At 32.5% G+C, this 14,334-nt stretch overlaps 2 protein-coding genes across 2 annotated transcripts in view; both read left to right on the forward strand.

Annotated features, from left to right (window-relative positions):
* LOC110649132 (beta-glucosidase 13-like) overlaps window positions 1-8,149 on the forward strand; it is a 31,338-nt gene extending 23,189 nt beyond the window's left edge. The window contains exons 8-19 of the mRNA XM_058150890.1: window positions 4,478-4,547; window positions 4,629-4,687; window positions 4,911-4,986; window positions 5,090-5,167; window positions 5,501-5,588; window positions 5,711-5,966; window positions 6,652-6,767; window positions 6,855-7,072; window positions 7,204-7,238; window positions 7,388-7,490; window positions 7,588-7,696; window positions 7,786-8,149. Coding sequence (XP_058006873.1) covers window positions 4,478-4,547; window positions 4,629-4,687; window positions 4,911-4,986; window positions 5,090-5,167; window positions 5,501-5,588; window positions 5,711-5,966; window positions 6,652-6,767; window positions 6,855-7,072; window positions 7,204-7,238; window positions 7,388-7,490; window positions 7,588-7,696; window positions 7,786-7,969 — 1,392 coding nt within the window. The 3' untranslated portion in view covers window positions 7,970-8,149. The remainder of the gene's footprint in view (window positions 1-4,477; window positions 4,548-4,628; window positions 4,688-4,910; window positions 4,987-5,089; window positions 5,168-5,500; window positions 5,589-5,710; window positions 5,967-6,651; window positions 6,768-6,854; window positions 7,073-7,203; window positions 7,239-7,387; window positions 7,491-7,587; window positions 7,697-7,785) is intronic.
* A 2,265-nt stretch (window positions 8,150-10,414) lies between these two features.
* Window positions 10,415-13,857, forward strand: LOC110649133 (beta-glucosidase 24). The gene is made up of 13 exons (XM_021803565.2): window positions 10,415-10,617; window positions 10,707-10,776; window positions 10,900-10,958; window positions 11,151-11,226; window positions 11,352-11,429; window positions 11,757-11,844; window positions 11,973-12,228; window positions 12,319-12,434; window positions 12,518-12,735; window positions 12,888-12,922; window positions 13,018-13,120; window positions 13,217-13,325; window positions 13,448-13,857. The coding sequence occupies exons 1-13, from the start codon at window positions 10,441-10,443 to the stop codon at window positions 13,689-13,691; spliced, it is 1,629 nt and encodes a 542-aa protein (XP_021659257.2). The 5' UTR covers window positions 10,415-10,440; the 3' UTR covers window positions 13,692-13,857.
* Window positions 13,858-14,334: the final 477 nt, after the last annotated feature.

The following is a 14,334-nucleotide window of genomic DNA, read 5'->3' on the forward strand; positions in this document are numbered from 1 at the left end:
TTGTTTTGTAGGTTAAATCTGGAGAAATTTGATGTATTTTGATCAGAGTAGCCATTTGGAGGAGATTAAAATCGAATTGCAAAAATTTTGAAGTTGAAAAAAAAAAAAATGGCGAGAGCGACACAACTGCAAAGACAACCGAATTAGCTCATGTCGCAGTTGTGTCGATCGTCGATATTCACGCCGAGGCGACACAACCCGCGACACAACCGACTCGGCTTATGTCGCTTTTATCGAAAATTTTTGACGTGGCATTTCGTTACTCCAGCCTTTTTACCTCACTTTCTCTGGATCCTTCCCCCTTTTACCCATTCTAGAACAGTCCCCTTGCCTATATAAAGTGCCCTTTATCACTTTCTTTCCATAGAGAGCAAGGAAGGCATTTTTAGAAAGATAGAAAGAGGGAAAGGGAGGAGCATCTTCTGCATCTTCTTCCAGCAGCAGCAAGGATCACGTTTCTGCACTTTTCTGCAGAGATCCTCACTGCAAATCACTGGGTTTTTCTACCCCTTTAAGCTTACATTTCCATTATTTCTTCATTTCTTCATTTGGGTTTATTTTTAAACAATGATTTGTGAGTAGTTGATTGAGATTCTAGAGATGGGTTTGTAAATATTGATTTGTTTTGTGGTTTTGAACTGATTTAGCCATTTAAATGAAGATTGTTATATTTTGATTTATTGCTTGTGTGCTTATTTCCTTGCTTGATGAATGGGCCCTCATTGAGTTAAGTTTTAATCCTTAATAGATGGACTGAAAAGTGAATATTGGGGATAGATAATCTTGCAATAAACTTTATTTTCTTGGCGTTAGAAATAAGCTAAGAAGATTAAGGGGAACTTTCCAAAAATCAATTAGAGCATTAATTGGGTTTTTGTTAGATTTGAAATATCGTGAAAACAGGGTTTGATTTAATGAAAACCAATTTTGAGATGCTTGAAAAAGGTTTCAAAAATTTAAGAATTGATTTCCCTCAAAATTGCAATTCTCATGTGTTTGGCTAAATTAGGGAAAAATCACATGCAAACAATATTGAAAATCCAATCTCTAGAATCAATTTATTTTTCATTGAAATTAGATATAAATTCTCCAAACCTCATAAATAGCAATTTCAATTTAAATCCAATTTAAATTTAATTCCAATTTAAATCCAATATCTAGAATTACTTTATTTTTTTTAGATTTAATTCTTCTTAATTTCATAAATAGAAATTCCAAATTAATTTTTGGTAATCTAGTTTAATTAATTTTAGTTAATTGATTGATCTAGTTTTAATTCCTCAAATACCAATTTTAATTCCAAATTTCATTTTACATCTTTAATTTTTGTCTTAATTTTAATTTTTAGATTTTATTTTTAATATCTTTTAATTTTTGTCATTCTAATTAGCTTATACTTTTATTTCCAATTTAAGCACAATTCCCTGTGGGATCGATATCATTTTTTTAAAACTATACTACTGTGACCCGTGCACTTGCGGACACACCGTATCAACGGGTCTCACATACATAATGTATCTTAGATTTATGATGTATAAGATCTAAACAGTATTTTTTTTTGTTTGGTATATATGTTCATTATGGGTAATTTGCTTAATCATTTCTAATCTCTAACTCTCAATACCGCAGCCTCTATCTCTCTATCTCTCTATCTCTCTCTCTCTCTCTCTCTCTCTCTCTCTTCCCCCTGATAAGTAGAAAATTTTATTTATGTTTAGCTTAGTTAGCAAGAAAGGAGGACCCCAATCTAATCTATACCATCAGGCTTTCCCTTAATACGCCCAGCCTATGGAGTAGCTCCTTCCTTGACAGAACAATTAACCAACAAGACAATCAAAATGTGAAGCAATGGGAGTAGAATTCTGACAATAAAACATATATATTGTTGCCGAATTGATTGTGGTGAAAGAACTATCACAGCTATAGATTTCATCTTCAAGTCTTTCCTTATAAACTGATCCAAATCCACCTTCGCCATTTAGTTTGATGAACGGAAGCCATTGGTGGTAATCTACAAATAAGTATATGAAGAGGCATGAACATTATGAAGAAATTTATTCACCTCCTTACCCCCTATCCTCTGATGAGGAAATTTCTTATGAAGAAGGGAAGCATCTCTCAACCAAAGCCTGACTCTGCCAACAAATGAGATTCAGGAGAAAAAGAAGAAGAAGAAGAAGAAGAAGACTGACTCCATATGCTCTCAAAGTCTCAATATTAAAACCAACAAATGCGAGAAGTTCCGTAACAAACATCTATGATATCTAACTTCAATCTCCTCAAAAGGACAATCAAGCAGACAGTAATCCAAACATCCTACCCAAGCAGACAGTAATCCAAACATCCTACCCAGAGAAACTCAGAAACCTCCCCTCACCTCCCAGGGATACCCGTCAACATGAAACAAGGGAGCAGTGACACCTAGCTTCAACCCCTAATCTTCCTACTAACACTCCTTCCAAGATCCAATTACCCCATTCCAACTATAACACAAAAATATTTCTCATGCTCTAATCACAGGCACCCCAAAAATTAACATAATCCTACAAATCAAAGAAAACCAGAAAAACCTCATGCCTAGAAAAAGCTGATTTCGCAAGATGGACAACCAAAAGATTCGTGCCCCGTTTATCCTAGGCGTTCTGAATTTTGGTCTCTAAAAGTGCATAAATTCTGGCACCCTTTGGAAATTTTGCCTGTTAAAATTAATGTCTCTTTGTTACAAAATCTGTATCTTGTTTTCTTCCCAGTCTGGCTTTGAAAGTTGTATTTTTGGATTTGAAGTTCACTTGAACAGCTGCGTTTCTTCCCCTAGAAAAATCAGACTTTCTTTGATATAAAGAAGAGTTGGCTTGGATTTTGTAATGACCAATCCAAAGATTGTTAAGATATTTGAGAAATTCCCAAGTGCAGCTTCTACAGCGCTTGGAAAGTTTATGAGGAATAAAGATGTCCTCCACTGGCCATATCTTTGAAAAACAAGATTCAAAATGACTTTGCATTCCAATTAGGACGGAGGTTTTCAAAATAGAGGGTAGAGGTGTGGTGAAAATTTTGGACTTGGGGTGGGAGAGCATCATGAAAGAGGCAAAATGTCGAACAAGATGATGTCCACTACATCTGAGAAAAAATTGAATTACGATTGTCCTTTCCTTCTTCAACTTGAAGTTCACCTGTTTTGGTTTCAATTATCTCAATTAATTGAAATTTAATTTTCAAATGAAATGTGTTATAACAATCACACAAATCTAAGGCAAATACACAAATCTCATAATCATACAGTATAGAAAAGAGAAGAAGAATAACACAGGATTTAACGTGATTCAAATATTGTGATGAAATCCACAAGATTTAACGTCCACAGACAAGAGAAAAAAAGTTTGATGAAAACAGTAAGATACAATCAATCAGACTTCTCAAACCCTAAACTCAGTATGTTTTCCGAATATCCTACAACTCTACCGCAAAGGGTAGGATATTATAATATTTATACTGGACCAAAAATCTCACTTTTTATCCGAATTAGGCATAGCACGAAATTTTCAGATCGGGTCACAATTCGGATCCATGAAAAATATATCCAAAATTCAAGCCACAAAAATAACAAAATGAATATGTAAAACTTTTCTTAAAAAAAAAAATCGAAATGAATGCAATTCAAAATTGACACTTAATGGGTGATCCGAATCAATCTATAGTTTATAAAATCCAGCCCTCCCCACATTCAAGATGACCTGAATCCAAAACAATTTGTTTTGGAACCTTGCACCTCTAAGGTTCTCAAATAGGGTTTTTAAATCTTGTCAAGTTTGGTAAAACTGCAATTAACCATGCTCACCAAAGTGTGGGCCAAATTACCCATCATTTTTAATAGTTGCAGAAGTGTAGGCTAAGCCAAGATATATTAATTAAGATATTAATATACAAGTTTGGTATAATCCCTAATTAAGTAATATACATAATGATGATTGAGGAGGGAGTACAGAGTTACTGTCAAAGGTTACTTTCTTGGGCAACTTGAAATCATCTATGGTTATACTTGAAGGTTCAGCTTGCACCATGTAGACTACCCCAAGGATTCACCTCATTTGTTCCAGCAATTCATGCCATTGCTTTTGAACTCTATATAAGGGGCAATGCCAAGAAGTGAAAACCCACACAAGCACTTGAAATCATAATACCATCATTATGATTATGGCTCCTAAACAGTCCTTTCAGCTGTTAGGGATGCTCTTCTTCCTCATAAGCTTGCTGGCTCTTACTAAGCCAGCAATGGCTGATGAAGATGATCACATCCCACTAAATTTTGACCGTGATTTTTTTCCAAAAGACTTCATTTTTGGGACAGCCTCTTCTGCTTACCAGGTATATGTGAACCTGTATATTCTGGGATTGTAGCAGCATGGGGTCACCCAACTTCTCTAAAAGGATTCTGATGAGTGTTTCTTCACTAATTAATATTGTTTATGGTATTCAGATTGAAGGTGCAGCAAACAAGTCGGGCAGAGGACCTAGTGTCTGGGACACATTTGCCCATGAATATCCAGGTATATATCAGTGTGTGAATCTGTGTGTCTGTTGATTATATCTAAGTGCAAAATGTTAATTATTTCTATGTAATCTTGCAGAGAGGATAAAGGATCATAGCAATGGAGATATTGCAGTTGATTTCTACAATCGCTTCAAAGTATAATAATAATCAAACTTTTTATTTATTTATTTTTAATTTTTCCTCAAAATATATCCTTGATTATTATCAACAATAAAATTAAACAAGATTTACTAATGAGATTTAGCTCTGTGGTATTAGAGTTGCCTCCAAAACTATGAGGTCTCAAATTCGAGTCCCATTTGAAATTAATTATTGAAAGAAAAAAAATTAAACAAGATTTGCGAAATTGGTGTTACAGGTAGATATACAAAACGTGAAAAATATGGGATTCAATGCTTTTAGATTCTCCATTTCATGGCCCAGAGTTATACCTAGTAAGTAGTTTATCAAAGATTGAACTTTATATATATATATATATATATACACAATTTTCTATCTTTTCTAATTTTTTTTACTTTTAAAAATTTAAATATTCAGGTGGAAGGAGAAGCGAAGGAGTGAACGATGAAGGAATTCAATTTTATAATGATGTTATCGATGAAATTATAAATAATGGTGATAACCGCAACTTCTTTCTTTTTAAAGGATTCAAAATTGTGAATAGAAATTTTATACTTTTTGTATTTAGAAAATAATTTCAAAATGGTATTGTTGAACGGTCGTATGCCTATTAAAAATATATTTTCCATGTTAAAAGCATAGAATACTAAATATTTATCAAAAGAAATTAAACAACCGCAACTAATTAACTAGCTTACATGTTGTCTTCTAGTTCCTTTTTTTTTTTTTTTTTTTGAGGAATGAAGGAATTTTATCTTCTAGCTAATCCCTTAATGAAGTTAGAAAATTATACCAAACACCTAACTTTTTTTGTTGCTAAATTTTCAGGCCTCAAACCTTTTGTAACTATTTTTCATTGGAATACTCCTCAAGCCCTAGAGGAAAAATATGGTGGCTTTTTAAGCGCTAATCTTGTGTAAGTATACAACTTCATATTACATTTTCAAAATGTTATAGGTTCAAACTCTCATGTCAATTTCTTTGAAAAATAATATTCTCATCTAATTAATAAAACATCTTCTTAAATGAAAAATATAGGAATGACTTTCGTGATTATGCGGATCTTTGCTTTGAAAAATTTGGTGATCGAGTGAAGTATTGGATGACATTCAATGAACCATGGTCTCTTAGCGGATTTGCTTATGATGATGGAGTTTTTGCCCCTGGTCGATGCTCATCTTGGGTGAATAATCAATGTCGTGCTGGAAATTCAGCCACTGAACCTTACATAGTTGCACATCATTTGCTTCTTGCTCATGCTGCAGCTGTACAAGTATATAGAAAAAAATACCAGGTATGTATGTGTTTGACTCAAAATCGTAGTGGCATTTTAAAGAGAATTTTTTCCAATTTGAGTAAGAAATATTCCTTAATAAGATTAAGGATTATTTTCTATATTAGGTATCTATTATTTTTAAATTAAGTTGAATTTCTAATTAAATTAAGATTAAGTAGACTAGCATAGTAAATAGAAATATTGTGGAAATATTTTTTTTTCTTTTTTTGGCTTTTGTCCACGGAGGAAAGAGGCTATTGCTTATTGAGAGAGGCCTTAGCCTCAGATAGAGAAAGGGTATAGCCTATGAAGAAGGGACTATTATTCATTATAGTTGAAGACACCTTTCTGTGGTGTATAAAGTAGTTAAAAAAATAAATATATTGAGTTGTTTTTAGAGAAAAATGAGAGTGTCTGACTAATATATTTATTATGAGCAGTTTTTGAAGGGTTTTCTAAGGTGTACTTGGGATAATAGTTAATATAGCCTTGAACTTATAATTGTTGATTTTATTTAAAGTCAGTGGAAGATGGTACGTCCGTAGATATAGCCTTATGTTAAAAGGGTCAATCACATAAATATTATTATTTTATGTATTTTTTTTGTTTCTTTGTAATTTACATACTTTTACAATTCACAGTAATTTCTTTCACTAATAAAAATGGATGTAAATTTGAGTTTCTTATTATATTGATTTTATAGGCAACTCAAGCTGGTAAAATTGGGATAACACTTTTTACCTTTTGGTATGAACCTCTGTCCAATAATGCAGTTGATATAGATGCCGCAAAAACAGCTCTTGATTTCATGTTTGGATTGTGAGTCTTTCTTCCAAATTAAGCTAGTAATTAAACATTTACTATGCACAAGTTTATTAATAATCACAACTTTTTCATGTTTTTTAGGTGGATGGATCCTTTAACTTATGGTCATTACCCAAGAACTGTGAGGGATTTAGTTGGAGATAGATTACTCAAGTTTACGGATGAAGAATCTCAATTGCTTAGAGGATCATATGACTTTCTTGGATTACAATACTATACTTCATATTATGCAAAACCAAATGCTATAGTTGAACCAAATCATATTAGATACAAAACTGATAGTGGCGTTACTGAGACTCGTAAGTTCATGTTGAAAAATAATCCATTCATATATTTATATCAACTTGTGCATCTATATATTTGTTGATAAGTTTTTCTTCTTAAAGATGTTTAATCGATAGCATGATAAATTTCTTTTCTTTTTTCACAGCTTACGATTATAATGGTAATCTTATTGGTCCACAGGTTAGTATGCAAGAAAATGAATTGATAAAAATATACAAGAAAATGAATTGATAAAAATATACAAGAAAATGAATGGATAAAAATATGGCATAGAGAAAATTATATATTTATGAATGGTAACTATATAATATATAAACTAAAATTTGCAGGCTTACTCACCTTGGTTTTATATTTTCCCGAAAGGCATCCGACATCTATTGAATTACACCAAAGATACATACAATGATCCAGTAATTTACATTACAGAGAATGGTAAGTGGTCAATGTCTTTCTCATGTAGGAATATTGGCTAGTAAATTATATTTATACTTTGATCTCTTTTTTAAGTTTCATATACACTAATTTATAGGAGTTGATAATCTCAATAACGAAAGCCAACCCATTGGGGAAGCACTTCAGGATGAATTCAGGATAGATTATTATCGAAAGCATTTGTGGAATACATTGGGATCTCTCAAGTGAGTCCACAACTCCGAAATACTGATATATAGGCTTTTTATTATTCTTAATTAATTAATTTTCCTAATAATGATTTTTTTTTTAACAGGGATTACAATGTTAACGTTAAAGGTTACTTTGCATGGTCATATATAGACAACTTTGAATGGAATATTGGCTATACATCAAGGTTTGGCTTGTATTATGTGGACTACAAAGATAACCTGAAAAGATACCGCAAGCATTCAGCTAATTGGTTCAGGGATTTCCTGAAACCAAATGTTAATCCATAAAAGATCACCCAGATTGCTTCAAAGAATTCAAGGAAGGTTTGCAAATTCCACGTAATATAGACTATGTGTGTGTCTCTTGCAATGAAATAATACCATTGGGCTACTGTTAAGCTCCAGTGACCTACCTTATGTTTTAATTAATTCTCCAATATCAATAAATTTGCATTGCTTAAAAAGAAACTCATGGATTTCCATTATTCGAAAATCATATACACAGTCATACAGAGCTGGGAATACATATACTAATCTCCAAGCAGTACCAGATTTACTAATGAAGAAAATACAGGGTATTAAATTGACAAAAGTTAAAACACAATCTCTTATATATACAAACCTAAAACCAATATTTTTTTTTTCTTTTTTACTGTTCCCACATATTTATTTCTTCAACAAGTTCTATAAAAACAGAACTGTTAAAATGTAATGTATACCATGCTTATTGGAAGTGCAAGGCAAATTAAGATTTTGCATGAGACTTGGAAATGTGGTTGTTAGTATGAGAGGTTTTCTTCATTTCAAATTATTACTATAAATCGAAACGTGCTTACTGGTATTAATTTGTAATTTAATCCATCAATTATATTTAAAAAAAAAAAAACATTTATTTTAGAGTGAACTTGTTTACAATTTGAATTAAGTTACTTGAATCCAAACGACCCATGAAAATGACAATCAAAGAACAAAGACGGTACAAGGCCCAAGACCGAATACAGTGGGAACATCCAAAAGAAACACCAGCAGAAGGTAGCTACCGCAAAACCCAATAAAAGGCCCAGAGGCCCCAAACCAAGTAAACCTACAGCTAGGCGGCTGGTCATTTGTCCCCAAAAAAACCTAACCTGCCATGCATCTCCTTACACAGTACCGAACCACAACCATTGTCGAACAGCACTGGCAACCAAAGAGGCAACGACGATCACTAGGACAAACCGAGCACAACAGAGGCCGCTTACAGACCAGAACCCAAGTTTGGTTGGTGAAACCCAACCAAGGCCAGAACTAACGCCTCTCACTCCCAAACCATCTTACTCTCGGCGGTCTTTTCGGAGAAAGAGGCTGGAGGCATCTCAATTTCTCATAGCCATATGGAGGCTAGCAAACCACCAACTAAGACCGGCATCAAGGCCCTCCAGATTTCCCCCTTCTGCTATGAGCCCAAGCAACCATCCTACACAAGGCCTCACAAACAGCACCCACAACAAAAATCCTCAATAACTAAAACCCTCGCATGTAATACTACTGATTTGCAAAGCAGAACCCATATAAAGCTAATTACACCCAAACTAGACCTGGAGAGGGAGAAACTCACTCTCTAGGCTTGGGGAGGGCCTTAAAAAGGTAGCAAGAGCAACGGCTTGAAACCTCGAGAAGGAAAAAATAAAAAAGAAAAGTCTCTAAAAACTAGAGAGAGAGCCATCAATATCATTCGACTTGATGTTCACTAATTTTGATTTTTAATTCTTCAGATCAATCCGAATTTAAATTTATAATTAAATAAATATGTAAAATTATTCTTAAAAAATTATCATTTTGAATATGTTCAATTCAAAATCCCTAAAATAAATATAGGCTTTAACAATATTTTTTCAACATCATTTTATAAATAATATTAAAATAATAAATAACATCAAATAATATATTTTGACATCAAGATAGTATATAACGTAATAAATAATATATACAATATCATATATAATAGTGTTATAAATTAACATAAAAATATTGTTAAAAACTTTAAATTATGTGGTTTACGGATATCACTATATACTTATTGATAATTCTTATTAATAATATATTTTAAATTTTTAATAACATATATTACATGTTGTTAAAGTCTAAATTTGTTATAGTGAATTGAACAGAACTTAGTCCATTATATATATATATATATAGAGAGAGAGAGAGAGAGAGAGAGAGAGAGAGAGAGAGAGAGAGAGAGAGAGAGAGAGAGAGATTTAATGGGCAATTCCAATCAATTTACAATTTAGAAAAATTCAACCCACGCCACATCCAAGAAGACCTGAATCCAAAACAAGTTGAACCATTTGCAGCTTTAAGGTTCTCAATATAGGGTTGTTAAATCTTTTCAAGCTTGGTAAAACCGCAATTAACTATGCTCACCAAAGTGTGGGCCAAATTACCCATTATTTTCAATAGTTGCGGAAGTGTAGGCTAAGCCAAGATATATTAATTAAGATATTAATATACAAGTTTTGTATAATCCTTAATTAATTGATATACCTAATGATGATTGAGGAGGGAGTACATAGTTACTGTCAGAGGTTACTTTCTGGGACAACTAGAAATCATCTATGGTTATACTTGAAGATTCAGCTTGCACTATGTAGACTACCCCAAGGATTCACCTCATTGGTTCCAGCAATTCATGCCTTTGCTTTTGAACTCTATATAAGGGGCAATGCCAAGAAGTGAAAACCTACACAAGCACTTGAAATCATAATACCTTCATTATGATTATGGCTGCTAAACTCTCTCTTCAGCTGTTTGGGATGCTTTTCTTCCTCATAAGCTTGTTGGCTCTTACTAAGCCAGCAATGGCAGATGAAGATGATGGCATCCCAGCGGATTTTAACCGTAGTTATTTTCCAGAAGATTTCATTTTTGGGACAGCCACTTCTGCTTACCAGGTATAAATAAACCTGTATATTCTGGGATTGTAGCAGCATGTGCTCTTCCAACTTCTATAAAAGGACTTACTATTGTTTATTGTATTCAGATTGAGGGTGCAGCAAACAAGTCGGGCAGAGGAGCTAGTGTCTGGGACACATTTGCCCATCAGTATCCAGGTATGTATATGTGTGTGTGTATATATATATATATATATATATAACTTTGTGTACGTGAGTAAACTATATTTAATCTCCAAATTTCCTAAACAAAATGTTAACTATTTCTATGTAATCTTGCAGATAGGATATTGGATGGCAGTAATGGAGATGTTGCAGTTGATTTTTATAACCGCTACGAAGTATGATAATAATATAACTTTTTAATTTTCTTTTTATTTTCCCTCAAAATATACCCTTTTTATTATCAACAATAAAATTAAATAACATTTACCAATAAACTTTAGTTCAGTAGTATTAGAATTATCTTAACTTAATCCAAACCAACTGTGTAAAAAAAAAAGTAAACAATATCTGTGAATATGGTGTTACAGGAAGATATACAATACGTGAAGAACATGGGCTTTGATGCCTTTAGATTCTCCATTTCATGGCCTAGAATTATACCCAGTAAGTGGTTTATCAAAGACTGAACCTTTAAACACGCAATGGCTGCTTCAAATGAATTTTGCTGCATTCTACATTCATATTTCTCTTTTTTTTTTTATTTTACTTTTTACAATTTGAATATTCAGGTGGAAGGAGAAGCGAAGGGGTCAACGAGGAAGGGATTGAATTTTACAATAAAGTTATCAATGAAATTATAAAATATGGTGACAATTATCTCCTTTCTTCTTAAAGGATTCAAAATAATGAATAGAAGTTTTATATCTATTATATTTAGAGAATACTTTCAAAATGGCATAGTTGAAGGGTCGTGTGCCTAATATATTTTCCATGTTAAAAGTGTAAAATACCAAGTATTTATAAAAATAATTAAAAAAAAAGAACTGTAATTAATTAACTAGCTTACATTTTGTCTTCTGGTTCCTTAATTTTTTTTTTTTTGAAGGAATGAAGGAACTTCATCTTCAAGCTAATCCCTTAATAAAGTTAGAAAATTATACCAAACACCTAATTTATTTTATTGCAAAATTCAGGCCTAAAACCTTTTGCTACTATTTTTCATTGGAATACTCCTCAAGCCCTAGAGGACAAATACGGTGGCTTTTTAAGCTCTAATCTTGTGTAAGTATACAGCTTGATATTACATTTTCAAAATGTTATAGGTTCAAACTTTCATATCAATTTTTTTGAATAATAATACTCTCATCTAATTAATAAAACATTTTATCAAATAATTGCATAAAATATAGGAATGATTTTCGTGATTATGCGGATCTTTGCTTTGAAAAATTTGGCGACCGAGTGAAGTATTGGATGACATTCAATGAACCATGGTCTCTTAGCGGATTTGCTTATGATGATGGACTTTTTGCCCCTGGTCGATGCTCATCTTGGGTGAATCGTAAATGTCGTGCTGGAAACTCTGCCACTGAACCTTACATAGTTGCACATCATTTGCTTCTTGCTCATGCTGCAGCTGTACAAGTATATAGAAAAAATTACCAGGTATGTATGTGTAGTTCATGAATTTTTTTGTTTCTTTCACCAATAGAAATGGATGTAAATTTGAGATTCTTATTAATATTTATTGTGTAGGCAACTCAAGGTGGTAAGATCGGGATAACACTCTTCACCTTTTGGTATGAACCTCTCTCCAATAGATCAGCTGATATAGATGCTGCTAGAACAGCTCTTGATTTCATGTTTGGATTGTAAGTCTTTCTTCCAAATTAAGCTAGTAATTAAATATACACAAGTCCTTGATTAATAATCATAATTTTTTCATATTTTCCAGGTGGATGGATCCTTTAACTTATGGTCATTACCCAAGAACAGTGAGGGATTTAGTTGGAGATAGATTACTCAAATTTACTAAAGAAGAATCTCAATTGCTTAGAGGATCATATGACTTTCTTGGATTACAATACTACACTTCATATTTTGCAAAACCAAATGCTACAATTGATCCAAATCATATTAGATATAAGACTGATAGTCACGTTACTGAGACTCGTAAGTTCACATAGAAAAATAACACATTAAAGGTGGAAAATGTGTGTGTGTGTGTGCATGTATATATACATATATCAACTTGTGCATCAATATATTTGATAAGTTTTTTTTTCCTCAAAATTAACATGTTAAAATTCTTTTCTTTCTTACAGCTTATGATTATGATGGAAATCCTATTGGTCAACAGGTTAGTATGCAAGAAAATGAATTGATAAAAATATAACAGATAGAACATTATTTATTTATGGATGGTATCACTAACTTATAAACTATAATTTGCAGGCTTACTCACCTTGGTTTTATATTTTCCCGAAAGGTATCCGACATCTATTGAATTACACCAAAGATACATATAATGATCCAGTAATTTACATTACTGAGAATGGTAAGTGGTGAATGTCTTTCTCATGATGGAATACAGTCTAGTTAATTATATTTATATTTCGATCTCATTTTTTAAGTTTCTTGTACGCTAATTTAGGAGTTGATAATGGCAATAACGAAAGCCAATCCATTGGGGAAGCGCTTAATGATACATTCAGGATAGACTATTATCGAAAGCATATGTGGAATGCACTGGGATCTCTCAAGTGAGTCCAAACTCCAAAATACTAATATATATATATATATATGTAGAGAGAGAGAGAGAGAGAAAGAAAGAGATTTGATAGTTCTTAATAATTTTCCTAATAATGACATTTTGTTTTGGCAGGGATTACAATGTTAACATTAAAGGTTATTTTGCATGGTCATACATAGACAATTATGAATGGAATATTGGTTATACATCAAGGTTTGGTTTGTATTATGTAGACTACAAGAATAACCTGACAAGATACTGCAAGCATTCATGTGATTGGTTCACGAGATTCCTAAATCTAAAGAGTCGAACAAACAACATCACCCAATCTACTTCAAAGAATTCAAGGAAGGCTGGCAAATTCTACATAATGTAGGCTATGTGTGCGTCTCTTTCAATGAAATAATATCATTGGGCTACTGTTAAGCTCCAGTGATCTGCCTTATACTGTAATAATTTTTTCGTGATGTGTCCATTGCGAAAATTCTAAGTGTGCCTTGTTGTATTGCTATTCTATGTTTGAATTAAATGCATTTTCTATATCAATTTTCATAAAAAAAAAAAAAAAGCAACCTATTTTTCCTTTCTTAAATTGTGCGTTAGCAGTTAAGTAGCTGCCCATGATCTATCTATTTTCAAGAAAAGTTGATAGTGTACTGTCAATGATAGGAGGAAGAAACTGTTTCATGAGGCTCTCTAATATCTTTCCAATAATTTTGTAAAGACCATGTATCAAGCTAATCGGTCCAACTCAGACACTAGACAGACCAGCAATCTTTGGTGCAAGCACAATTAGAGAAGAGTTTATGTCCTGTTGTAACCTTCGTGTTTGATAAAGAAAGACCATACCATGTAGATATTTGCCCGATAATTCATTTGCTATCATAGATGGATTATGATAAACAAGTTTTTTTCTTTTTTTGGTAATAAAATGTTGACTTGGCTTTTAAATATAGAAATAAAATGTTGAATTCAATATTAACTTAAAAAATATTAGGGTAAATATCTATTTAGTCTCT

This window comes from Hevea brasiliensis, chromosome 8 (assembly GCF_030052815.1).
Source record: "Hevea brasiliensis isolate MT/VB/25A 57/8 chromosome 8, ASM3005281v1, whole genome shotgun sequence".
NCBI lineage: Eukaryota > Viridiplantae > Streptophyta > Magnoliopsida > Malpighiales > Euphorbiaceae > Hevea > Hevea brasiliensis.

Bases quoted from the DNA above. Each gene is read 5' to 3' on its own strand.
- LOC110649133 (XM_021803565.2), top strand. From the start codon at position 10,441: ATGATTATGGCTGCTAAACTCTCTCTTCAGCTGTTTGGGATGCTTTTC. The intron at 10,618-10,706 runs GTATAAATAAAC...TATTGTATTCAG, and splicing joins CAGCCACTTCTGCTTACCAG to ATTGAGGGTGCAGCAAACAA. The intron at 12,435-12,517 runs GTAAGTCTTTCT...CATATTTTCCAG, and splicing joins CTTGATTTCATGTTTGGATT to GTGGATGGATCCTTTAACTT.